Genomic DNA, 27895 nt, shown 5'->3' with positions numbered 1-27895 from the left:
TGCACACACGTTCTTCAGCGTCGTTGAATCTGTCTGCTGGTATCGGCGTCGCTAACGGAGACACGGGGTGTTAAGGGTTGAGGGCCTACTGGCCTGAACCCCTCCTCCAATCGATAATATACGATCCTGCATGATTCTGCTTCGCGTATCACAATGGCCCTCTGGGCAACCTATTCTACGACCTAGCAACCTCTAGTCGCGTATGTAGCGCCGATCTACCGGTCTCCGAGCTTGCGGTAGATAATGAGTGATTAGGTGATTAGTTGTCCAATATTCGATCCATCCTACTCTGCAAACCTATCTTCCTCTCGCTCGTCCTTGTTTCTCTATGATCTCCGAATGGTTGTGGCGGTGCCGTTTCGGCTCGGCTTTTCGCTCGTCCATCGAACGTTCGTTTCGTGGAATAAATGGGACAAAATATAACGTTCTAAAATTCTAAAATTAAAGCGAAATGATAGTTGGGTTTGTTAGGCTGTTGCGAAGATTCGGAGCAACCGGAGCACGCCGTCACGAGATTCGCTTGGATCAAGGGCGAACTCGCCGCTACCTTCGCCCTTGTCTGGTATCGAGTGCGCGGCAAAATCGAATAATATTCGTTTCGGCTTGATATCGATCTGTAGAACCGAGGGGTTGCGCGTCCTCTCTTGTCCGAAAAACTGTCGTCGGACCGGTGTCCCTTCCGCGTATCACCGTGCACGCCAAGCCTGGCCCCCTTTATAAATATAACAATAATTAAATATGAGGGTCGCGGCACGACAGAGACAACAGCGATAGAACAAAGAGGAGATGATCGTGAGAGAAGATGACACGTAACAGCGCTGTGCCGATCCACACGAGAATGGCATCCTACTAAACATCGGACGAAAGAGAATTGGTCGGGAAAACGCGTTCAAAAGTATTTGTTTACCGGGCGATCGTCGTTTTATAGAGTCGAGTTACGCTTGACGCAAGCAATTTTATTGAAAATTCGAGCGTTCATAACTGTTCCGTATCGTTATCCATCGTTTTATCAGGTTTGTAGCGGCATATGCGTCTCAGGACGTTTCGATACGAGGATGCCTCACATAGTTGTTTTGCCACAGAGGATTAACACTGTACGACGTAATGTAATAAACAAACTTTGGACAAAGCAATTTCGCTGCTACGTGCAACCTACGACCGGCGACAAGTTCAAACCTTTCGGTACTCCCCTTGACCAGTATAAATAGACGATCAAGTTGTGTAGAAGTCAGTCAGTCAGTCGCGCGAATCAATATCAATATCGAGTCATCGAGTCAGTCAGTCGAGCGAATAAGTATAACGAATCGGCATTACGATCAGTATCAGTAGCGCAGTATTACATTTTAAAATATCTATAAATATAGTTGATTAAATTAACTCGTCTCGTTATTAGTTTAACCAACAACAAGTCTCAGTGTCCACCACAGGTTGAAAAGTTGCTTTCGTTTTATAAGAAAGTAGAGTAGACGCACAATATTTTTTCTTTTATTTTATTGAATTACGTTCGATCGATTTAATTCTGTTACTACAAAGTCGATCATACGTAAATCGGGAAAATAATATAAAATAAAAGATCTTGCGCGTCTATTATTTCACCTATGAAACTAAAGAAACTTTCGACACAACCTAATACACACGCTACGTAATTCTGTTATTCCGCAAAGCCAGAACCACGTAGAATTTCCACGTCGAGTTATTCAACGGAGAAGGCTAAACACAGAGTTTCGCTTTCGAAGATGCCGAGGAGGAAAAAAATAGGCCGAGTCGGATTAGATGAAATGAAATTAAATTGCACGGAGTTAATAAACTAGATTAAATTAGATTAGAGCGAGTCGAATTGAAGGAAGGAGGGAGGGACACGAACGAGGCAGAGAAGAGGAGCGATCGTCGAAGGTGAAGAAGAATGGAGAGCGTAACGTCGATAATGAGAGAAAAGCGAGGAGAAATGTGGGCGAGTGAGTTAATTCGCGAAAGCGGCGAGACGAATTAAACGCGTGCGAGTTAACGCACGACGGAATCGTCGTTGGGGTCGACTCGGTCGAATGGATAGTTGAACCGGTCGTAACCATTTAAATGCTCGCGGCTGGATAAATTGTTGTATTAGTCACGGCAAGTTTATATCAATATTCCTGGACGTTTGTAGCGGCCGATGGCGAATTTACTTCGTTGCCGAGTCATCCACGGGCTACCGTCCGCTTATTATCGTCTGACCGTAGCCGCTTAAACTCTGCTGCGTTGCGCGGACGTTTGCTCGAGGCGAAAGCCTGGAAGAATAACGCGATGGAAACGTGATCGCGATCGTAAAACGGTGGAAAGCGGCGGATGATCGAGCAGAAGGACGCGAATAATCGGTGCGTTTAATCGCGTCACTGCGACAAATCGAGATCGCGTCAGAATCGGAATTGCGACACGTCACGAGAGAACGCACAGCTACGACGCGTGTGCGAACTCGCGTGCGTGCGTGTGGGTGTGCGCGCGTTACAGCCGTCTGACGTAATATTTTTATGATCGTTGGCTGCAATTTATCGGTGACAACATTTGCTATTTCGGTCGTCGGTTTTGTATATGCAACGGTCGTTACATCGCGAGCTACGGATATCGAGTAACGTCTTCGTTCGCCGATTTTACGATCGATTTCTCACCGATGCCGAGTATATGCAGATTCTTTCGCCGAAATTGCAACGCACGATCGACTCTGCGACTTACCTGTAGGCGCGTTACGCGATTTCGAGCGTCGTCGATACCGTTGATAGCAGACGTCGCGTTTTCTCCATGACAGGTACATCGCTCTGCTGCAGGTCCATTCGCAGCACGACGCCTTCTCTCGATCACCTGTTCGAACGTGAAACGACCAATCGTTAGTTTTCGTCTACGATAGTTCGCCTTGTTTGGAAAATCGAGTGACACGATAAGGTTAACGATAGGGTTAAACGTAGGAGGGATGAAAGTGGAAAAGCAAGGGTAGCGAACGAGGAGCGCGAAACACGAATTCAATAACGGCTTTTACGACGGTCGAAGAGAAAGAAGCTGGCTCATATAGCCGGTGGATGCAATTTCCATCCTTGAATTTTCTCGCATATATTAACCTGGAAAAGGGTGGACCGATCGACGGAGAATAGAAACGGCGAACTAGAACGCGCGTTATCGCCGCGTTAACGACGCTCTTAAAGAAGTAGAAGCTGCAACCAATCCTTTTCCATTGTCCGCTATTTCGCAGATGTCCGATCGCACGGACGCTAAGTAGTCGAAGAAACGCCGATTGCTGTTTGATCGATCGATTTCCAGTGAAATACAAATATTTGCTGGATAATCTAGCGATCGCGACCTCGAGAAAAAGATCGAGAGAAACGGGGCAGAAGGAGAGGACGTTGAGGTTCGAGTTGGCACGATTTTAGGCTGCAAAGAGAAATCGAAGGGAAGAAAGGAGAAGGAAAGACGGGAGGCAGGAGTTAGCGGAAAGAAAGAAGGAGGTACGGGTAGCAATGGTTACAGCAGAATAAACTCCTCAATAATGAGTTCCGCGAGTGAATTCCCTCGGCACGGAGAGGCTCGAGATAATAAAACAGAGCGACTGGGACGCAACCGAGCGACGGTGGTAGTAACGGTAGTTGCGATAGTATTGGTGGACGAGGGATGGCGAGGGTGCGGGGGTTGCACACCGGCAAGAGTAATAGTAAGAGGCAATAAAATATAATGAAATAACATCCAATCCAGGAGAGATATTGTGAAAATATTATTACTAACTTATTACTTGCTGGGCACGGTGCACCACGCTCTCTACGTTTTTCTCCTTTTTCTCCCCTTTTTTCTCTCCTTTTTTCTCCGCTCGGGTCCTCCCGCTTCGTCGGCCCCTTGCGTACGCATATCCTCTCTTTCCCTCTCTATTTTTCCCCTTTCGCTCTCTTCACCTTGCCGACCGGTTCGTTCTACCCTTCGACCGGCTTTCCTCCTACCGCAGTCTAGATGAAAATTTCCATTGAACGTGGCGGATATCTATACGTACCGCGAAATTTCATACGGCATTATCCTGCCCAATGTTTCTCGGTATTTGCCAGGCGTAAGGGAAACGCGAGGAAAAGCGGCGCGTAATTGCGACCACGCGACCCGACCATCGATCCAAAATAGTCACGCGTGTTCGATGGTTGTGTGGTGGAACGGATGAACAGCCGAAAGAGCGAACGGTGGCGATCGACTCGACCGGAGTATTTGAAATGCAAAGTACACGCTAAGCGGATTATCTGACAGGAAAGATCGGCCAACCGGCGGAGGAAAAAACGTGATTACGAAGCGAGATATCTAGGGAGATCGCAGTCGGTGACGACAGACGGTTATATAAAAGATAGAGAAACGTGTACGCGTACGTATACGGCGTATCGTAGCGTGTCGTGGCCGTGGCGCACCATGGCACACCGTAGCGTACCGCGGTAGGCGGCGGTACCGGTATTCCACCAACAGCAGGAGCAACGAATTGGCGTAAAGGAAGAGCGTATTAGCGGCTAGCGAAAGAGGAAGAGGCGATCGTGAGCGGAAGGGAGATGCGAGCCCGTAACAATCCTATCTGACGGTGTAAATCTCCGGCCGTTGTAACGAAGCGGCAAATCGAAACTAAACGGTAGGCCATGAATGGGAAATCAGAAAATAACGTTACGGCGCGCGAGGCCGCGCACTTCCGCCAGGGACAGCTCGTGCACGAGGGGAATGTGCTCGCGAACCGCTCCACCAAGTACTTACATACGCGTTCCACGATGTCGCTCGTGCCTACTGTGTACTACCTTTTCTTTCTCTCTCTTCTCTCCTTCATCTTCCGCTTCAACACTTTTCCCCAAAATCTATCGTCGAACCTTTATTTCGATAATTTGTATCTTCCGTGGCGGAAAATAGCCGCGTGATATAGAAAAGTAGATGTTTGATCGAACGTAGCGTCGGGTAGAAGAGAGGTGGGATCGAACGAAGAAGAAGAGATGGCTTTGGGAAATTTCGATGCGAGCTGCAACGATGGCCATTATTCGCGTTAGCGGTTTACGTTGGCGGTAATTTGCAAGAGTAGAACGATTTGCCGGGACAGCTCCGCTTATATAAATAATATATCGTTATGCGAAAGAGCGCATAAGCGAGTAGCGAGAAGAAGAGAGGAGAGGAGGAGAGATGGGGCTCGTCCGTGTCCGATGCACGTGTCTTTGCAGCGAGTTACGTAAGTGCATCCCGTACACTCTACACGATAACCGATATATACGTAGGTGAATACGAGTAGAACGTACACAGCTTGGAAGGAAATCGGCACACGATAGCGGTCTCATGATGCAGCCTGTACGAGTAGTAAGTATTATAATGTCTTTATCGTTATGACTAGTATTCCATGCGACGTACGAATTAAATAAGATGGTCTCGTGACGCTTGCCTTCCGTTGTTAAGTAAATCGACGAACGAATCGTTGCGAAAGAGTAATATCTTTATCCGTGGAATGGCGTTTAAATGAAATAAAATTCGCGCGAGGACATTGCATATCCGTTATTAGGAAAATCGGTGCGCGACATTCTCACAATATACATACAATATAATACAGACATAAGAATAGGTTCTATCGACGTAACTACCATTCTATCGAGCGCATAAATTAACTCTCCTTTTTACGAGGCTACGTTTCCGTCATTAACTCGCCGCTACGCCGCGTTCTGCCATCTTACGCATCGCTTCCAGTATCAATCAAAATTTACATTCCTAAATGTTCGTTGGAAAATGTTCGTTCAAGACGCCGTATGAAATTGTAAAGGTGTTTGCATGCGTGTGAGTGTCCGTACCCGCGTGTACGTTGGCGCGTGGGTGGGATGTTTCCAACGCACGACGCATCGCTCGTAATTCTTTCACTTCCGCGTATCGCGCTCCTTTCTGCTTATTCGTTTACGCTCTAAGTAAACGATACGCGTCGCCGATTCTCGATCGTCGCTGGACAAACGCGTTTCCAAGTTCCGCCTTATTTTCTATTTCAATTGGCGATCTCGTTGCGCGATTTCGTTTCGCCAACGATCCGTATCGTCCAACGTCGATGCCGCAACGGAAACTCTGCATATTTGCAATGGTACGCGGCGAATGTTAGCACGCATAATGCCTTTTAATTCTCACGTGTCTGAAAACGTGATCGCTTGGATTCTCTTTCTGCCGATACGTCGCGGCAGTTACGTTGCCCGTTCTGTCTCCTTTCTCCCTTATTCCGTCTTCCTGTCCGTTATGGTTTGTCTCCTCAACTTCGACGTGATTCTCTTTCGATTCGACAGCCAACGTTTAAATTGTAAATGTATCGTTATCCCGTTGGTGGCTGGGCGGAGATTGGCGCGCGAAAGGAATCGACTGTTAAGCGTAGGCTCAACTATCGCGTGCAAATACGTGCAACTATTTTTCCGCAGGTGGACGAACGTATGAATAAAATACAGTTCCTAGCCGAAGATTTGCCGAGTCGCCGAGTCGTTCTTCGTCGCATTTGCATCCGCATTACGAGACCGTGTATACCGCCGACTTGCGTAATATTATAATCAGCCTCGTGAAAATAAATAACTACGGCGTCTACATGGTCACCTCTCTTCGCCCCTCTCACTCTTTTTACCTATTCGCTAGATAACTATCTTTCCGTTTCCTGTTGACGGGTCGCGGTAACTATGCGTAAATCCACGTACATCGTGCCACTGCTACGAGGAACAAAGAATCCAGCAAACGATCCCTAGCCTTTTTCGATCCCTAAGACGATCGATCGTTCGTGTATTTGCGATTTTCGAAAATCGACCTGTTCAAAAATAATTTGGAAAATAATTTTGGAAAAAAATTATGTTTGGATTATCTCGGGACGATTTCCGATTTCATTCCACCGACAGGTAACAAGCTGTAGGTTACAGCGCCGAATTTTTCCTTGCTTCCCGGTTTCCTGTAAACGACGTTTCGACGTTTCTCTATCAAGTTGCAACGTTCTCGCGAAGACTGTGAACGTGCGTTGAAAAAATTGGCGTCGGATCGTCTAGCGCTACTCGGTTACGCGATTCCGAAGAAGAAGTTTCACGCGTGGCAGCAAAAGTGTCGAAGAATCGGACGATGCTACGGAGAGCGTATATCCTGCGTTTCAGCATTCTAGGCGAGAATTAACGCAAATTATTCGTGCGCGGACGAGCTCGGAAGTCGTAAAAACTGAGAACAGCGACACGGTTCGCGTCCTCGTTCCCGAAAACAAAGTAATCGAGTTCGCGGTCCGACTGGCTGCCAAGCTACTTCCAAGACGTTACACATCGGAAAACCGTTGCGTCGCATCGCGTTGCATTACGTTGCGTAAGGCGTGCGTTCGGAGTACTCGCCGTTCGACTACCGATTTCGGTCCTTTCCATCCGATTCTCCACGGTTCTCTCTTTCTCCTACCCGGTGGTACCTGTCTATTCCGTGTTCTTGCACGCACCGTCTATTGTGTAGGGAAAGAGAAAGAGAGTGAAAGAGAGAGAGAGGGAGAGAGAGAGAGAGGATCGGCAGGTAGGTACGTACGAACGCGCAAATGACAAAACACGTATTACGTGTAACTGGAGTCCGTGCTAGAGATCAATACACATAATAGAGGGTATCTATAGCGCGCGCAACCCGTGCTCATTTACTTAATTGTGTTCTATTCGGTATAACCGAGGTATGGTGTGCGACTCGTGTAGGTACGCGGCTGCCTACACCCCTCTTACCGTGCCTCGCCGCTTTGGCCACCCTTCGGAGCATTGCTCTCCCCCGCCCCGCCTTGTCCCACCTCGCCCCCCGGACGCCCACCCTCCTCTACCCTCGCCGCCCTCTCGTCACCACCCCCCGCTTCGTACTCCTGGTGCTGCTGCTGCTGCTGCTCCTCCTCCTCCTCCTCCTCCTCCTCCTCCACCTCCTCCACCTCTTCCTCTTCCTCCTGTTCCCTGCTACCCTAGTCCCACCCGTTGCCCCCTCGCTACCACCCCTGATGTCCATAGGGCCGAGTGTGCGTAATATTCAGACGTATAACGTATAACGTACCGGGGCCACGTAGGTACATTGGCATCAATTTATGGGGTGGGAGGGTGCAGCAGATATATACGATCCGATAGGGTTGAATATCTCGTGCTTTTGTGCCCATCTACACCTCCTCGTTTCCATCTCTGCTCGTCTTTCTCTCAACGAGCCTCCGCCACTCTCGTTTCGTTTCGCTTCGCCTCGCCTCGCCTCGCCTCGCCTCGTCTCATCTCGTCACCCCCTTCCCGGCCCTTTCTCCCATTATCTTCTTGCGTATGCTTTCTCTTCCGCGTTTCTCTCCTCCTCTCTTCCCTTCCGTTCTCGTCTTCTTCTCTCTCGCGTTATACCGCTCTCTTCTCTTCTTCAGCGTGTGCCTCGTATCGTTTCGCATCTGGTCGTTCGCCGCGAACCATCTCAAAGAGTGCTTCGACCTCGACCGCGACGCCACGCCAATCCCTCGATCGTTCGCGATCGAGTCGAGGATCTCTTCGAGCCGAGCGGAAACCTTGCGTTCCGTTGTTACGCGACAAAGGAAATCCTACAACAGGATGGATGGATGGATGGGATCGCGGTGAAATTTCTTTGGGGGAAGGCTGACTTGTACCGTGCCGCTACCCTACTGTACCAGGATAGAGGGGAGAGTAGAATTAAAAGAAGAACGCGCGGCCGAAGGCTTCGGATGGCGCGAATAATTCGCAAACGAGTGTAATTCGGCGCAACGAGTCGAAATTCGAGCGTACGACGACCAATGCTAATAAGCGCGCGTGATATCGCAAGAATTTTCGAGCGAGAAAATCCGAAAGCGATCCGCGGGTCAGCCGGCCGACAACTGCGACGAACGACCAACAACAAAATGTCGACCGCAATTATGCTGTAATTAACTTGGAAACGTACACATACAGGCGCGCGTACGGGCGCACGCACAATCCCCTCAGCTACGTCGTGGACAGAGCCGCGGAAACGTGTAACCCGTTGGAGAGCGAGCACGAGCGCGCGGCTGCTCGCTCACACCGACAACAAAAACACACCAACGCCCGGGCAAACGCACACATACCGCCGGCACCGGACGGTGCGGCGTGCTTCACAGGTGGTTGGGGATTTTTGTATTTAGCGGTTGGCACCGTCCGGCGTTCACGCGTTTACACGCGCCGCCTGGCTGCATTATGCATGTTTGCGGTAGCAGAAGAGAATTTAAACCAACTATCTCCGATCTATCCTCTGCCGTCTGCTTTTCTCTCCCTCTAATTCCCATTTTCTCGTCACTCTCCTTCCATCCAATCGCCATCTTTCCTACTCTTATCTTCGTTCGCCGATATTCCGATCACCAAACGTCTTTGCCACTCTTGGCCATCGAAGAGGAATTCGTTGCATGCTAAACCTCTGTGGAACCGTCAACGTGAAAAGAACACGTTCGCGGCCTGAACAAGAAGGAGTTTCATGTTGAACAACATTTATGTGACAAGAAGATGTGGTACGTAAAGGGAAAAGGAAGGCGATTTTCACGACAAGAGCATCGATCGGGTACGGAATAAACATTTAAGCTGCGAAAGATAACGAGAATAACATCGTCTCTGCGTGAAATTACAATTTAAATTAGTATTATTATGACTTGGGCATTGTCACGTAATTACATTATTATTATACGTTTTAATACTTTATTAAATATTTATTGCTTTGTTATTGCATCAAATACGGTATTAACGACCCCCCGGAGACTCACATTTCACCGGATTTCATCGAACGCGGACGTCCTGACAGGCGATCGCGATCAATGCAGGGGAACTTTCGAAGAGAATAGCACCAAGACGTTTCTCTGCTTTCTCTGCTCTTTTTCCTTCCTCGGTTTTGCGGATTAGACGGAAGAAGGTGAAAGAGTAGCGGGGGCGGAGCAAGGTCGAATGAGAAAGCGATAAACGAAGGGGTAGCGTAGCGTGGTCGACGATCGAGCGAGTGAACGATCGGCATTCTAACACGATGTGGCATACACACGTTGCAGAGCTGTGTGTTACGCGGATGCACGTCAAATCAAAATGCACAATCCCGGCGAATCATTTCGAATATTTCATAATGGGCGCGAAATATCATTACCTGCCGCCTGTGCGACACCCTCCGCCACTCGAACCCACCCCACACCCCACGTGTCTCCATCCCTGGTGAATTCGCCGCCGGTGACTCCCCGCATCGCGAATATTACCCGCACAGACAGAAGCAGCGACGAACGAAAAGAGAGAGAGAGAGAGAGAGAGAGAGAGAGAGAGCCGCGAACAGCAACGAGAACCGACCCGGAGAGATGGATGGAAACACGAGGAAACCTAGAGAAGGAAAGAGACGAATAACCGACCGGTAGATTCGTGTCGCGCGTGTACGTATAGCGAAAAACACATTGGCGAGCTTGCACACGGACGTGTGCGAACACGGTGTACGACGGGCTATGCAACCGGGACTAAATTACGTTCCCCGTAACGCGTTTAGCCGCGAATCGCATTGCGAGCGATCCGTATAACCCGAATATCGGCCGCACGCCAGAGATAGGACAGGACCGTCCGACCAACCGACCGACCGACCGAGGGATTCGTCCAGGAACGATCATTACACCCATCGATGAGAGACTTCGCACTCCATTTTCATCATCGATCTTGCCCTCCGAGTTCCATCCTATCGAACGTTCGACAAATATTCTTTCGTGCGCAACCGGCAAACTGCGTTTTAACCTCAACGACTGCTGAAAAATATCGCTTTCCGGCGTTTCCTGCCGCTTCTCGATTAGTACTTTTCATGTTTGCTTAGTTTTCTCGATTCTGAAATTCTGGCATGTTCGATACGCCGGTATACGAGCGGGGTCACCTTCGAAGGTAGGTCCATGGAACGAGCAACGAGACTCATCCTAGAGACCTCACCAGTCTACTACGACTAGGCCACGTTCTCTGTGCGAAATATTGGCCACTAGCTGGCCACGGTTAGCAACCGTATCGAAGAGGGAAACGCTGGAGTAGCAACGTCATCGACGGTAGGAGAAGGCCAGCAGTCCAAGCAGCAGCCAGACAACGGACAGGAGCTACGGGCAACTAGGTAGGCCGTTGGACAGGCAGGCAGGCAGGCAGGCAAGCGGCAGCAGCAGCAAGGGTGGTAGTAGTAACAGCAACAGCAGCAGCCTGTAGTTAGTAGCTAGTAGTAGCTAGACAGCAGTCAAGCACTAGTAACAGTGGCTAGCTCCTCGTCGTTCTCCATTTGCCTTCCCCTATGTCCCCCGACCTATCTAGCCAGCTGTCTAGCTATCTTTCTCGGTTCCTCTCTGGCCCTCGTTTCCTCCCTTCCTTCGTCCCTCTTCATCGACCTTCTCCACCATCGTCGTTGAAATCACCACCACCATCGTCGGTACCATCAGCAGCAGCACCGTATACACGGTACACTCTGGTACTACTCTGGAATCGCATCGCGGCCACTCCAGTTGCATTGCGGCCAACACCGATCCGCACACAACACAGGGTCCGGCTCGTCGACACATGTACCGGAGAAATACGTACGGCGCACGCATATCCATCCAGCCGGAGCAACTCGCCGAACGATGCGTACATACACGCGCATACGCGAGAGCACAGCGGCCTAGCGTTGCCCTCTGCCTCCGGCCAGAGATATCGTTAGCATGCCTTGCTAATCACGGACTCGATAATAATACCGTGATTGATAGGACGAACCCCGTCCCTTCTCTTCGTTCGCCTCCACCTCCACCTCCACCTCCATCTCTACCTTCTCGTACAACCTCCTACAACCTCCCACCCCCACCCCCGCCACCTCTACCCCTCGGACCCTCTAGCGAATCCCTACCTCTTCCTCTTCCTCTTCCTCTTCCTCTACCTCTACCTATACCTCTGCTTCTGCCTCTGCCTCTGCCTGTGCCTGTGCCTGTGCCTCTGCCTGTGCCTCTGCCTCTACCGCCACCGCCACCGCCACCGCCACCGCCTCCGCATCCATCTCTGCCAGTGCCTCCTCGAAACCTGGAACGTTCCACCCCTCGAGAGTGCGGCCATTGCGCCCCTCTGACTTTCTCTTGTCCATTCTTCCCCCGCCCCCTCCTGCCCGCCGCCATGCCCTTTCTAACCTCCTTTCGTCTCTTTCGCGATACGTTCCTTTCTCGCGGTTTTTCACGTTCGCCTTCTTCTCGCGCAGGACCAACGAATCACTCTCGCCTCTTCTTGAAATTCGGTTCGCGCTTTGCCAGCAGAAAGCGTCAATGGGACAAACATTTTTCGCGTCTCGTCTCTCGAACGCGCCGGATTCTTTTTCCTGGTCGTCAACGAAGCGACTGCGATAAACTTGCCTTCCTTCCGCGTCGTCGCTGTCGTAACTTACGATCGACGTTTCGTTTGTTTCGAACGTAGCCGATTACGATGGCGAAACCGCGGCGAAGCAGAGCTAAAGCGAACCGGAGCGTGTCGCTTTATTTATGTATCTTCTATCGCCTCTCGCAACCAACCAACGAGTGAGCAACAATTACCGCGGAGCGCGATCGTGTAAAGAAAAGAAGACACGGTACATATATATATATATATATATATATATATATATTGCATATATATATATATGTGTGTGTGTGTGTGTGTGCGTGTGTTGTAACCGAGAAGATGATAAATGCGGAAAAAAGCGTCGCCACTTATCCTCTTGGCTGTTACCATTGAAAGGAATCGCATCCAGAACACGACATAATGAAGACGCAACATTCGACTGGCTGCCATTTCGCGTTGCATCTAGCAACTGTTCAAGCTCGCTGGCGCATGTGGAAATCCGTGTGTGTGTGTGTGTGTGTGTGTGTACTCGCGCGAAGGAAAGTTGAGCCGAGAGTCAAGATAGGAAAGCCCGACTGGGCGCATGCACGCGTTTTATATGGGTCGTGCTATCTCTCTTTCTCCCGTTTCCTCTGGAAGCCGGGTGCACGGAATTTGCGTGTGTCCGAGAGTGCGCGCAAATACGAAACACCTATGCTGGCTATGATACCATTAGCATCAGTGATTAATGTATGCCGCAGCCTGTTCCACGGCAATGCGCGAGGTTCCTGTATACTCCGTGATTGACTCGTAGCCGCGGGAACGACCAACACTGAAAGAAAACACCGAGGCCGAGATCGACCGGCACAACTTACTTCTTCCTGCCTCTGCTCGATCCACGACAAATTAATCCATCGGCCACGCGTATAAATCGCTGCTTGCAAAGCGTAGCCAGCTTCTCGGCAAACGATTTTATTCTACGATTTTTCGTCAAATTTGGAACATTTCGAGGACCGATCGACTCCTGGCATTCAGTTGGATAATTCAATTGGTAAAATTGGAGAAAATCGAGTGGAGATTAGTTGGGGTGAGATATTAAATTTAATACGTTTAGGAAAGCGTGGTGACGAGACAAGAGGGCCGTTTGTCCGATCGATTTAATCGCGAAACGAGAATGGTAATCGGTAGCTAATGGCACACCCGGTACGTTCAAATTCGGAGATCGTGGATTACACATCGTGCCTGTGCAAGCGTACGCGCGTTCTGTATTTTAGGCTGTCAGAGACGAAACCTTCGAGGTTCCGGCAATGCGTTCGTAGATCGATACCGCAGCTTCGATTCGCGATGGACGGGAAGATCTTTCGTATCGCGTTGCAGCGCGTTACGTGTCCTCAAATGGCTTGCAGCCGAGAAACGGGAATTAATTATCGAGAAACATGCGTTTACATATCGAGCGGCGTACATGTAACCTACGCAGAAATTAATAGCTGCTGCGTGGCGGAGAGAATTAAGGTGGCGCGTCAAGATCGACCGAACGGGCCGAAACCTCTTCGATATTTTTCCTCTGGTTCGGGGAAAATTCGTCGAACACTTTTCGCTAGAACGATCGCGGCGTACTTGGACAAACGACGAAGAAAGGAGAAAAATAGGACAGAGCGATAGCTGCTGGCGAATCTTCTTCGGACGTGTTTTATCGTTGCGCTATCCAGCTCGTATAACGCAGAAAAAATGTCAATCGATCGAGGGCGACGTTTTTCTTCGTTAGATTATAGCGCACACGATACTCATAGAATATTTATACGGACTTTACATACATTTGTATACTGGAACACAGATTACAGATTTTTTTTCTTTTTGTCTAGATACTCATAGTTATAAGGTATACCGATGAATTGATATTCATAGATTAAAATCAGCCGAGTGTTACCGGATAACGGCCGCACGTTTACAAGGTTGACGTTGGTTTAACGCGTGGTGCTAAATTAATTATAATGATTACTATCCACGAGGCTCGTATAGTCTTGCTTACAATGTAGATACTATCGAGAGAATGGATGCTGGCTACATGGGAAGAAAAATGTGAAATTTAAGACTGCGAATAATTCTTTGCACTCCTGTTTGCTTCACCGACAATTTATACCATCGGTATCAACGTTACAGGCAAATTCCTCGTTAACGAGAAGGAACTACGAATTAAAACTGAAAGACGTGCTTTAGCCGCCGGTCTACTCTGTCCAACGCTAGACCTACGTACACATAGATTTTCTATCGGTGATACGGCTAGCATCGAAAAATCAATGAACCGACTCTAGTAGCGATGGTTTACGGTTTACGGGATAATTTGTCACGAAGAAGTTTGATAGTTTGCGGCGAGAAAAAAAGAGGGAGAAAAGTGGGAGGGAGAAGACGAAATCGATTCGAAACGAATCAATATTGATTCTGACGATTAATTTCGCGAAACTTTTTAAGAATCGCTGAATAATAAATAGCGAAATTCGACTAACGCAGAGGAAGCGAATCGAGAAGTTTGAAATCTCGAAGGATTTTGTCGTGCGGTTCGGATACGAATACATCGTGTGGGTGGAGGGGAATATGTAAACTGAGAGTCGCATTAATATTCAGGCTCGCGGAGGTCTTAAGGAAGAAGAAACTCGTGGAAGGCAGGCGGGCAGGCAAGTAGGCAAGCAGGCAGGCAAGCAGGCAGGCAAGCAGGCAGGCAGGCAGGCAGGCAGGCAGGCAGGCAGGCAGGCAGGCAGGTAGGTAGGTAGGTAGGTAAGCAGGCAGGCAAGGAAAGAGGGAGCAGGTAGGTAGGCAAGCGGGTGGGCACGGTGCCGCGATCCATAAAAATGTCGGGGCTTCCGAGTGACGGCCGGAAACCAGGAGATGGACAGGGCCAATTGTTTATATTACTCGGTGCAACAATGGAAGTCCAGCGGCGTGTACCGTGTAGTATCGTAATACATGCTACGGTGCTTGCATTCTTTTTCCAGGAATTCGACCGTGCCTCGGTTGTTGCGATAATGCCAACTAATGTTTCTTTTCTTCTTCCATTCGCGCTCGCCTGATTTTTATTGACCCCTCCTCGTTCCGTCGTTACTCGAGACATGGAATTCGTTTGGAAACGGAAACCTTGGCGTGTCTTGCATATTTCCACTTTTTCAGGCGAGATCGTTCGAGGAAGTACGACATCGTTGGCCGAGCTGTTGCAACAGAGTTTTCAAACCGCGCGGTTGGCCGTCGCGACGCGATTCGAATCGTCCTCGGTCGTTTCGCCTAGCCAAACGGATTCAGACTGCCGAGAGGTATTCCATGGAAATCGGATTCACGGAACGTCGTCATCGTACGCTGCTGCTTAGATTAACGGGTGACGAAAGACACGCGAAAAGGTCAACGGACAAGCAGCGGGAGACACGCACGGCCGAAATTTCGCTCGTAAAAGTTTTACGACATCGAGAAATCCAACGTTGGGCGAGAAAAGGAGAAAAAAAAAAAGAGGAAACGGCGAAGGAACGACGAAAGGTGAAGCGAAAAGAGACGAGAAACGGGGGAGGCAGAGGGAGGTAGGAAGGGAGGGGGAAGGGGAATGGGGATGGGTACGAGGAGCGAAGGGGGTGGGTGAGTCAGGGGTGAGCAGAGGTGGAAGAGACCGCTACCTTTACAGTAAAGTAAAATCTACAGTGCGCTATGCTACAAAGCAGGTCTGGCCATTAGGTATTTATTAAGTTTAGAAATTTATAGATGCCTCCTGGGCGCGGGCCCCGTCGACCCCCTGCGAGTAGATACGCTCCTGCCCCGTGCCCCTTCCCGCCGCCTCAGCCTCTAGGTTTCACCGTCTCCACGGCGCGGCGGCGGCGGCAGTCTCCACCCCCGGCCAGCCGCCAGCCAGTATTAAAATGAATTATTTAATTTTAAACTTGGTAATTTTTAACCGTATTATATCAGAAATTATTTACACGCCTGCTTCAGCGCTGCTACCCGTTCCCGTCACTCCGCTTTGCCTCTTGCCTGCGCTCTCCCCTATCCGTTTTACCATTAAACTCACCGCCACTTACCTCGTATACCAGCCGCGAACGTTTCTTCTTAGCTTATCGCCCCTAATATCCACCTTATATTTTCTTGGTGGCCGAAAAAATGTAGAATGACCAACCGTACGAGCGTATTGCCGCTCGCTACACGATCTGCCAGGCGAACGCCGATAGACGAGGACACAGAACAGAGGTTCTTTGCTTCGGGGAAATTCGATTTATTTTCGCGCTGAAGCGAAACGAAAAAAGGCAGTCCGGGTATCCCGATTAATTTTCACGTAGGTATTTAGTTAACGAGTTGATCGTCGAAATTACAAGGTATAATTTAATACCGACACCGGTCAAATTTACTTCGTAAATAACGGTAAATAAACGGGCCGTTTAGTGCGCGCGCTGCTGCACGTGCCTCTAAAATTTCGCCCTTGCAGACGACCGCGGCCAAATTTGTCAACGTAAATCGGCACGATACGCGCGCATCGTTGAAATCTAATTGAAATCCTAATTGCCGCCACGAGTCTTTTTTTCCCTGCACACCGGAAATTTGTTACGATGTTCCGTCGATTTATGCTAATTACCGATGCCTCGGTAATATTAATTAATACCGTCGATAATATTGCAACTTCGTCTAGACAAACGACCAAGTAATACGTAGATGCTGCGCTGGTTGATGAGCGTTGGTCGCGCGGTTCGCCTGACGCGCGCGCAAACCATTCGCCCGATAGCGTGCACAAGCCGCTGTAACTGTACGTGTTTACGCGCGTCAAGAGAACGCGCCGCTACGAATTCGATGCGTATCCGCGCGTCCACGGTAAAAAGTAGAGAAGCGTGCGCGCGATTAGTGCAACGACGATGAATCGGCAAGCGGGAATAGGACAGGAGCAGCGGCAGAAACGCGCTCGCGAGCTCTCATAGATAGGAAGTTGGAAGCGTAGTGGTCGCGAGGTATAGTCGTATAACGCGTCTATACCGTCTGGGCACATACGCACGCGATATCGCGTCCAGTCCGCGCGGTATTAATTGTTACGACGAGAAAGGCAAATAATTATTATAATTGTCCGGTATAATAATAGGATTCAGCGCTGGAATACCGCTTATACATCGTTCGTCGTAATAAAGCGGCCATCGATTTCGAGCCGGCGTCCATCGATATCGGTGTAGGCGCGCGGCTATATAACAGGCAAGCGCATGATACGCGTACGCAGCTGGACACGTAGTTCGTACAGGTATTTACGTAGCGGTGTTGTGTGCGTGTACACGGGCAAGTGGTGTGTGTGCGCGTATAACGCATATCGAATGTTTATATTATATGCACACACCTAACGAAAGCCTAAATATACTAGCCACCGTGTGGGATCACGCCTATAGGCGGCTATTTGAGCGATAAACAACCGGGCCCGACGTGTTACGCGGCGAATGGTAAAATGTATGTATACCGGGTGTACGCCTCCATTCTGCCACGTTGTTGGTGTATCAATTGTGATTAGGGACAAAGATCCGACGAATTATTCCCGCTCGGTCTCTAATCTGATAACCGAAGCCAGTACGCGCACACGTCATTGCATCGATTGTTTCTGCATGTGGGAAATCATAAAGGGCAATGAGTGTCCGAGTGTCTTCATTGTGCTCGATAGAACGAAACGCTAATCACTTTTATTGGTACGATCGCGACGTCGCCCGCCACGCAACTAAACCTACTCTCGCCGTACGACCTTCTACCACTTCCATCGTCTTCTATTCTCAACGAATTTATCACGAACAGGTTACAATGTTGACGAATCCGATGGGTCCGCGGATGGAACGGCGGGACACTGGTTGAAATTCTTGGACCGGTGGCGAAGCGTTTTATGACTTGATCGAACCGTTCCTCCGCTCGCTACCGCAATAATATTCGAGAGTTTGCACTCCCCTTTCGAAAGGCCGCACCCCAAGGACCGAGGGATGAAAAACCGAGGGGTAGTCGGTCGAATCAATTCCAAACAGGGGAGGGTTTCGGCGTTTTCAACGGTGGGTCACGGCACTGGGTTACCGGGTGCGTATACCTCGAATTCGCTCCTTCTTTCCTCCTCTCTCTCTCTCTCTCTCTCTGTTATTCTTCTCGGCGCGACACTTCTCGGGCTACAAATTTAACCGGCAGAATAGAACGTTGGAACACCGTGGTTGCCTGTTCGCTTTGCGAGAATGTTCGCGGCGGCAACTTCTCAGAAATCGCGATTACCTGAATTTCGTTTGTTGTTTGTCGCGCCGCAGCTTCGAAACGATACGACGATAGAACACGGTCGGAACCCGGAAACGAAATCCTGGAAGGCAGTTTGGCGGATATCGGGACGGTGGCGCGATAGCGGTACATCGGGATTGTCCATCTTCGAAATATCATTTGGGATGTAAATTTCGTGTGGCCGGCTCGAATACAAAATGCGTACGAGATTCGAGATCGGTGGATTTGCGATAGGAAGAGGAACTTTTGGATTTCCATTTACAGGGCGTAGCCTGATTGGACGAATCGACATCACCGGTCGCTTCGCTATTCTCCCCGCAGGACACGTCACGCACATTGGCACAGACTTATGGGTATAATTCATCGACATTACTCGCAACGGGGGTCGGCGGACCACCCCAGCGCAACCACCGTAACCCAGCACGCGCGTTTTAATCCATGCGGTGCCCTACCATACTTTTACACGCTTCCGTATTTACGAGCTCGCAACCATTTGTTCAGCTCTGCTCCTTCGACTCTCTATCTCCACAGAGAACCTGATTCGTATCGATCAGCGAATCAAAGTCCATCACTCTGTTTATGCTGATCAACCACGAGAAACACGATGTTTCTAGCTGCGGGACTAACTGCGGTCAAAGATGCCAGCAAAGCTTTCGAGTCGAAGCTAAGACGAAGAAAGGACACGGCGGAGGGAGTCGTTGACCGACGAGTGGATGTCACGGTGAAACTGACTACCACCGGGCGAAAATAGAGGCAACGACGCGGAGGAAACTAGCGGAGGGTCGCCAATCACGAGGTGTCAGTCGGGGCGAACCGTCATTACGCGATTACATTTTTTCCTCTTGCTCCATCTGTCTTCGATTGGTCGTCGTAAATCTCGATTAGGTTTCGATATTCCGAGTAGAACGTTGCGCTGCACACGGGGACAAAAAACTCTCGAGTTCTCGCAGTTGTTTATCGTGGCAGTTGGCAAAAAAGATGGTCGCGACGACGATCATCGGTGGACGTAACGGGGCAACGGCTATTAGCGCGAAAACGACGTATCAGCAGCTACGACCGGACAACCTAGCAATAACAAATAGCGGGCGATTTCAATTTATTCGAAATCGGAAGTTACTCGGCAGTTTATCGATATTAGATGTTCATACATATAATGAGCATGTTTTTAAATAGTTGATTCACCTTTCCCATCGGGTTGCGACCTCCTGACGTATTTCAACATTTATATCGATGCGTTCGCCGTCGAATTAAATATCAACCAGCACCGTAGCCGTAGCACAATTTCATCGTTGAAAAAACCTTTAGAAAACCCAAGTTCTCCATCTCAACTTGGCTGTTCGTCTGATCCCGAAAGATTCGCGTGGCGAAATCCATGTTACGGGTCAGACGATTCTCGCTGTCAGTTTCTAACAGAGTTCTCGTTGCAGAAGCTTTCTCCGTATGGTTGGAGAACGCTAGGCGAATTCATCGGTCGTAAAATCTCGTATGGATAATGAGTTTCCGTCGTTTTGCGGTGCAACGCGAGCAACAGGAATCGAGTCGGACGAAGAGTAAGAAAGGTTAACAGAGGGAAGGTACCACCGATAGTCGAGGAAAGAACCCGAGGGGAAAGGCAAAGGGAGATGAGAAGAAGAGGCAGAAAAAAGGTGGAAGGAAAGGACGGGACCAGAGGTGGACCACACACACACACATGCAGCGAACGTGACCGAAGCGATCCAAGTCCATATTGTAATGCGGAGGTATCCATCCTGCCGCATTATCGTACAGTCCGCGGCAGCAGCACGATACTTCCGTGATCATGCTTTCCAGCACGAAATCAACTTACCCACGGAAGCAGCTTCGATCCGCGCGACGACAGCCGACGATATACTACGTCAACTTTGTATCTTCGTTTCCACACCGACAGCCACTTTCCAATCTTCGTGTCCGCGATCTTAACCTGTGCGGGACAAACGTATGACCTTTCTTCGTTTCCACTCTTTAGCTTCGCCGAGCGATGACGGACGAGCTGGTGACAACGAAAAGAGAGGAAAGCAGCGTAGAATGGTAGGAACGTTTGAGCGATGTACAAAACAGTGGAAAGATTGCGCGAATGACGATCGAAGCGTGGAGACGCGTCGGGTAGATTGGACAAAACGGCGCGCCGATTCGACCGAACAAGACTGTACGAAGACGAGATAAACGAATCACGTACTATGATAATAGCCAGTTGCTAAATGATTTTTTCCACGACCAACCTTTCTCCTCCCTACTTTCTTCGCCATTCGCTGTTCTACCCGTGTGGCTCGGTCCGTTTCTAGCTACCTCGCCGTTAATGTTTCATTATAACCACGTAATGAAAATAATAAGAACCGTCCCGGTCTTCTGCCTACGCTATCTATCCGATATTTCTCTTCCTCTCTTTGCTTTGCCTCTCTAACTGAAACGATTCGTCCGAAATGCACGTAGGTATCGCGGTGTTCGCGTAACGCGTATCGTAACGTGATTATTATTTCTTCGTGGAAGAGGAAAAAGAGGAAGAAAATGGAATCGAGCCGGGGTAACGTTATCTCGCAAAGGCGAACAACGCGACGAAGAAAGACTTTCGGTAAGCCAATCACGCGGTTGATAGTCGAAGAGAATCGAAGGCTTTAGCTAGGATTTTTTCGGCTCGACCAAAGAACCAGACAAAGGGGAAGGTAATCGCAAAGGTTGTCATTTGTTAGGAGAGTGAAACGAAGCAGCAACGACGAGGACCGAGATTCCTGAGTAAGAGCAGCCGGGGGAGAGATGCGAGGCATTTTCATTAGCATAAGATTCTTTTTAGTAATCTCGCGTAATGCCTCCCCCTTCCGCGAGCTGCCCCACTACCCAGAAAGCAGCAGCAGCAGCGCCAGAGCCTATCATTATAGAGAAGGAATCATTGGATGATCTTAATCATGCGAACCGCTCTCCGTGCCTTCGTGCCGGCCAATCGCGTCAGCCGATTTCAAATAATGGTTTCCACCGGCACCGCACTAAACTCGGAAATGCATACTGGCACGGAGCCGCTCGAAGAAACTATAACTGCTTTCGACCAGCGATTCGCTACTCGTTCGTATTCGTGGAATTGACGTTAAATAGAAAATTAAAAGAACCGAGCAGATTGGCCGAGCGTAAAAACGCTGCCAATCTTTCTGCGAGAATTTGAATTACTCGGAGAAAATTGCGAGTCTGGAGCAGATCGTTTGCTCGCAAGAACCATCCATCACGATTTCGTTCGCTTCCGCGAAATCGGTTCGCGTATCGTTCGCATCGTTTCGTTCGCGCGACACGATCGATTCTTCTTCTCGATAAACATAACCTTTTTTGCATCTACGATTTTCTCTTGGTCTGGAATTTTCCTTTAAGGTGGATGGTTCTATCGACGCTCGGTGATCCCCTGATCGCGAGGTAGGTAGGTCGAGTGCAGAGGCTCGATCGTCGTTCGACCTATCTCAACTCGTGACGCGAACAACGAAGGGACCAAGTGCCGTAAGGGTTTCCACCCTTAAATTCCCGACAGGAGCTCTGTGGTCGTTAAGGGGTGGCATAGGTACAGAGGGGGTGCAAGTGTCGGCGGTTTTGCCGTGGAAGTGGAAGTGGAAGTGGAAGTGGAAGTGGAAGTGGCGTGGGACTCCATCCACCACCGGCCCGTTCCGTTTCATCCCCTGGAAAACCCGTGAAAACCGCCACTTGTTGCATTACCTACCCTCCATACCTCCGCTCAACGAATATATATTTATACCTATACATATTTACATACACAGGCGCGCGCGCGGTCGCGCACCCACACCAGCCTATTTAATCGTACAAGCGACTGTACAACTCCGCGTCACGGAATTTATATATCCAGAGGCGCGTTTATATCCGAATGTTTTCAAGGTCGCGTGTGAAACGTGCGAATCGTGCGAAACGCGGCCAACCGGACGAAGCGTGCGCGTCGTAAAACAACGGCACGGCACGCTCGATCTCAAATTTCCAAGAGCAAGAGAAACAGCGAGAACGTAGAAAAAGTAGAATTCTTGATCGCAGGTTCGACGATGGCTCAACAAAAAGTTAATGACTGTGTTACATCCACGTAGCGAGCTACCTATCGCAATGGGATAGATGCGCCAGATTCCAACCTCTATCCATCCGCGTGTCTGCGCCAGAACGATATCGCATCGTGGCTGCGAGCAAAGAAGAACGCGGCGCGACCATCTCAAACGGATGAGAAGCGCAAGCACGGGGCGCGAGAACGCGCGGCCTAAACCGGCGGGCCGACGCGACGCGATGCGACGGCTGAGAAGGAAGACGGGGCCGCTGCTGAGATTTGCATTCGAAACGTGCAATTTCCGACGTTTTCGCCCCTTTTTTCAAGGTTCCGAATTTCTCGACCCAACGATACGTAGCTTCTCGATACTATCCTCCGTCCCCTTACGCTACTCCGCTCTACTCCGCTCTACTGGCGTGTGCAAAGGCACACACCCTGCATTTACTACCGGCTAGACGCAAAAAATGTCGACGTCGACTGTTGGAATAAAACGCGCTCTTTCGCTGTAGCGCGTTGCGATTTTCGATGTAGGCGCTGATCACGGGGCTAGGTAATATCAGTGCCTCGAGGCAACCACCATCCAGACCTTGTGTATAAGCGTTATGCCGATCATGCTACCGGGTACCGAATCACCGAATATCGAAATTACCCCCCTAACCTTCTCCTCTTTGCTCCACGCGCTACTTTCTCTTTCTTCCCTTCCATTCTGCTCTTTCTCTTCGTCTTTCTTTTACTTCCCCTCCTAGCCCGCCCCCTTACCATTCACCCTTCGTATTGCCATCTCCCTCGTACGCTTCGATTCTCTGTCTATTTCTTTCGCTTCTCCTTTCTCCTCTAAAGACCTAAGACTCGATCGATATAATCATCGGTCTCTCACCTGCGGCAACGAATCGATACGCGAGTTCGACGTGGTCGCGGAAAAGACGAGGCACGAACGGTGCCCTTTGTCGAGGGGTCGACGGAGGGGGAAAGTGATGCTTCGTCCTCGGGATCGCGTACTGTTGCCAGCGATTTGATTCGAAAAGAACGCCCCTCCGACCAACAACCATCACGGTTCTTTTCCACGAAAATTGCCTTCGATTTCGGTTTTGCTAATTCGACGAAGTCGTATCGCGTTCCAACTCGATGGCGTCTAAAAAATGTTGTTTACGAATCGTAAACGATGTGTTGGAAACGAGCGGACGAGAACACGGGAACGCTTAACCCTTTCCACCATGTCGAGTGTGACTCGACATGAGTTTTTATCTCAGCAGCTCCTTTGTCGAGTGCCAGCTTTTTTTGCGAAATCCTGGAAATTGTTTCAAGATATATCGTACACTTAAAAATGACAAAATACGACAACAATGTGAATAAAACTTCGTATTCAAATGAATTTCTTTCTCCCTTTATTTATTTAAATTGTCTTATACTTTGGTTAAAGTAAATTTCAAATAAAACAGTTAAAAGCGTTAGGAGCAGCTGCCAACGAAATTGAAATAAAATTCACAGTGCAAAGGGTTAAACGGAATAGAAATAGGATCAACGATCGCGCATAGAGTTGGAACGAACGGTTGGATGGAATCGGGTCGATTACGGCAACGATGCTTTGATATTGGAGAAAGGAGGGTTTTCGCGAGAGTCGAAACGTTTTCTCGATCGAACGGTGGTTACGGCGAACGAGCAACAGCGTGGACAACCTTAATTGCGATCGGAGGAATTTCGCAAGCTGGTCGACGACGAGGAACATTTGCATGTTGCCGCGATTGCGGCTCGATTCGCGAATGCAGATTTCAATAGACACCGGTAGGAATTCTAGGTCAGTCGAGGCGTATTGTTACTTGTAACAAGACAATTGCGACAACAACGGTAGAGTATTATACGCTGTCGCAGGGCCTTGTATCGGGCCCCGCTTCTCTCTTCCTAACGTAACATCGTTTCATTAAATCCCCGGCCAACTACCTCTTCACCATTTTGTCCACACAAAAAGTCAACCATTAAAATTGCAAATTAACTTTTCGCCCTTTCTCACCCGTTGCTGCGCCGGTAACAAACGAACGGTACGCAAGTGTGTTTTGCGAATCGCGAGACCGCGCCTTTCACCAAACCGTGTTCCGTGGAAATTTCCCGGCTTGTACCTTTAGAAATAACGCGGGGGCCGTGAATTTTACACGACTGTAGGGTTTTTTCAACGAAGGAAAACGCCGATTCAACGCGTGTTTAAACGCTCCCGGAATTAATCGGTCCACCGGACGTTCTTTTCACGGTAAATGGTTCGAATGGAAGGAGCGCGGCCGACTATTCCGTAGGTCGGTTGGTTAGTTGGTCGATGGTGGAGAAAAAAAAAAAAAAAGAAAGAAAGAAAGAATCGTACGATCGTATTTCTATTCCGAAGAGGAATTTGGAAGTTAGGAGAAAACCGCGTGTTGTTCCGTCACGGTCGATTCTCGATCCGTGAATCGTTCGTCTTCTAGCTGTAAATTCTCGGTGTACGCGCGAGACGATGCGGCACGATGCGAGATGCACGATAATGATACGGTATTTCTAGCATTCCGATAATTTCTTACGATAAATCACGTCTAAACGGTGCCGCGAGATGGCATAAACACACGTTTCGATCGGGCCTCGGGTATACGTTGCCAGTCCGAACGCTCCAAGATTAATGATATTTTATAAATTCGAGCACGGCTTTGGTCGCGCCTCCCGACCAAACCTTTCCCCCTTCTATATGTCTTGCCCGGACACGTTAGACGTCCTCGGAGCTGGAACTCGCTCGTTCCTCGGCCGCGCCGTCCTTCCAGCGATTTCTGCTGGCCGCAGCGTTCGCCGTTACCCTTTTCGCTACGAGTTAACGCAATTTCGATCTACCGAGACCCTTTGAGAACTTGTGCGTCGAGAACAGGGCAAGAACGGAGCCGTGTGCGAGTGTAGGCGCGCGTCGCAAAGACATCGAGTGCCGACGTCAAAAGTCCCGCATTAAATTACATCGTATTTCCATGGCGAATAGACGAGGGACGCGGTGCATATGCATACCGTTCCTTTGTCCGACGCGCTGCGCCAAAACCGCGTAACGGGTGTCCCTTTGCGAACGCGTACTCGCAAATCTACGCTTTGCCTTCTCGTTCGGTCAAACTTGCCCTTCGACTCGCCGTCTTACCGCCGATCTCACGCCGACCGGAATTTCCATTTCAGTGTCTGTGCGATTTCATCGTACTGTTCAGGTGAATCGACGATTGGTTCGCGTACGACGTTAGAGATCGTCATGAAGAAGGTTTGAGACGAGCACGGAACAACGGAAAGAAAGAGGTTCGAATTCACGCGCACCCTATAGACGCGGAGCGTGTCGTGGGAAGACCGGTGCTCACGCACACCAAGCATTTCTCTGGCCACGTGGTAGTTAAATCGAATTCTCTCGCTGTCCCGTCCGGCGGAGACACAAAGCAAAGGTTGCTCGAGTGGATGGTTCGCCCTGGGCGACCATCTAGCAAATTGTGGTATCTAAGTGCCCGCTGGAAACGGGCCGCTTTATCGCTCGGTTCTCGTCCAGAATTTCGAATTTTGGAAAGTCATTTTACGTTCGCTTCGGGCTCTCCACCACCTTCTCTCTCTTTCTCACAGTCAGTTCTTCAACGACCCGTCGTCTTCCTAACGTTCGTCACGATCGCGGAACAACTTTCGATGATTCCGCGCAAAATCAGAGGATTCGTTCGATTCCTTCGAAATTAAATAGCACCGCGGTGGCTTGTGACGAAGGCTCGCGTTCTGCCATTCGCGCGATTACACGTGGCAGAGGTAGCCGAATTATGGTCGGATGCAATTCGTAAATGCGTGGCGATAAATATACGTCGATAAATATATTACGTACGTATATTCATGCACGAGGTATCGGTTGTAGAGAAGAATCGAGCACGCACCGAGGAGACACACCGTGGCGGGACGAACACGGGGACACGAAGATGCGAAGTGGTCGGTCGCCAGTCGAACACGACCAGTTGGACGGAAGAAAGCGCGGGACCCGCGTGCTCTGGTCGCGGCAATGCTTGCATTACGTGGCGATGGCGTTCCACCGGTGCTCGAGTAATTCCAGCCTCGAAACGTTCCATTAAAGATTCAGCATGTAATTGCGTATGATCGTAGTAGAGATCGTTCCCTTGGTCCGCAACCGTCTGTTCTGTCCGTTTCCTTCGTGCGTCCCGCTTCGTGCCGCGCTCTCTACGCTCCGACAGACGTGCCACGCCAGACTACCCAAGGGATTATCATCGAAGCAAATGATCGCGCGTAACCGTTGTACGTGAGGCAATCAGGCGACTGCGTGCCGGAAAATCCGTCTTAATGATGCCTCGAGCACCCTGGCCGGTGGTCCGACCCGCGTTTCGTTTCATTCCGTTTCGTATTACCAATGTCGTTTCCATCTCTTCCGTTCCGCTACGCGTTCGCAGAACGCGGTGAACGTCTGCAAATCGATGCGAACCTACGCCAATATTCGCGCTTTCGTTTCTATCGGCACGATCCTTGCTGCCTTTTCCTCCTCTATTTTCCTTTCCCAACGAAACGAGTCCTGACGTATACGGTGTAAACGTAATCGTTACTTGGAAATTAGACGTTTCGTGGGACGAAACGACGAGACGAAAGGAAGAATGGAGAAGGTGGAGGAAAAAGTTATCGTAGAAACTCGTGCCGGGGCATCCTTTTTCCAGCTGTATTATTCCACCGCGTTATTCAGAAGATCGGAATGCAGGTACAGTTATGGTTACCAGTAACGCGGTACGTCGCGTCGTCGGCATATGGCCTCGTGGTTGACAATACCGCGAGTTCTCTCCGTGGTCCCCCGAGCGTCTCCTCTTCTTTCGTTCCTTTCTCCGATTCTTTTGCACGCGTGATTCTCTTTTTGTTCAGCCTGCCAGGTATCCCCTTCCCGAAACGCCGACTCGTCGCGAGCGCGTGTCTTTAACCTCGTCGTCTTCATTGTCGGTTCGCGAGTGCGTGTATGCGATACCAGTGCCTGAACCTAGAACTCCACGACAATCGATAACGTCGTCACGATCGCGAAGACACGCACGCTTCTGTCCCCTTATGTTAATCCGTTCTTAATATTCCACGCGCACGCTTTTCTCCTCCTCCGTCCTTGTCCTCTTCGTCTTCGCCTTTTGCTTTTTCCCTTTGCTCGCCGCGCTACTCTTTCTCTCCCTTCCATCGCTCCCTTTCTACCTGTCCACTGGTTGACCGCTTTCTTTTTTCACTACGCCCCGATCGACTCGTTTTTCGCAAATAGACTGCACCGCGACAGGTTACGACGTTTGGTAATGTCGGCCACTGCGAATCTTTGATGGAAAGCAAAGTGTTCGGGCGGCGATGTTACGAGCGACTTCGGTCGACGATCTCTTTATTCGCAAGG

General features: G+C 49.7%; 1 protein-coding gene across 4 annotated transcripts; it reads left to right on the top strand.

Annotated features, from left to right (window-relative positions):
- Nucleotides 1–5270: 5270 nt before the first annotated feature.
- LOC122569404 lies at nucleotides 5271–27895 on the top strand. 4 transcript variants are annotated; one of them, XM_043730397.1, is made up of 3 exons: nucleotides 5277–5316; nucleotides 15414–15770; nucleotides 26396–27895. In XM_043730397.1, the coding sequence occupies exons 1-3, from the start codon at nucleotides 5296–5298 to the stop codon at nucleotides 26579–26581; spliced, it is 564 nt and encodes a 187-aa protein (XP_043586332.1). In that variant the 5' UTR covers nucleotides 5277–5295; the 3' UTR covers nucleotides 26582–27895. The 4 variants fall into 4 exon arrangements, 2 of the variants coding, with proteins under 2 accessions (XP_043586332.1, XP_043586333.1); XM_043730398.1 differs by lacking the exon at nucleotides 26396–27895 and adding an exon at nucleotides 19919–20310; XR_006317441.1 differs by lacking the exons at nucleotides 15414–15770; nucleotides 26396–27895 and adding an exon at nucleotides 19919–20310 and having other exon boundaries at nucleotides 5271–5316.

Source organism: Bombus pyrosoma, linkage group LG7 (genome assembly GCF_014825855.1).
Source record: "Bombus pyrosoma isolate SC7728 linkage group LG7, ASM1482585v1, whole genome shotgun sequence".
Classification (NCBI taxonomy): Eukaryota; Metazoa; Arthropoda; class Insecta; order Hymenoptera; family Apidae; genus Bombus; species Bombus pyrosoma.
Note: the sequence above shows the minus strand (reverse complement) of the source record. Positions and strands in the feature narration are given on the sequence as shown.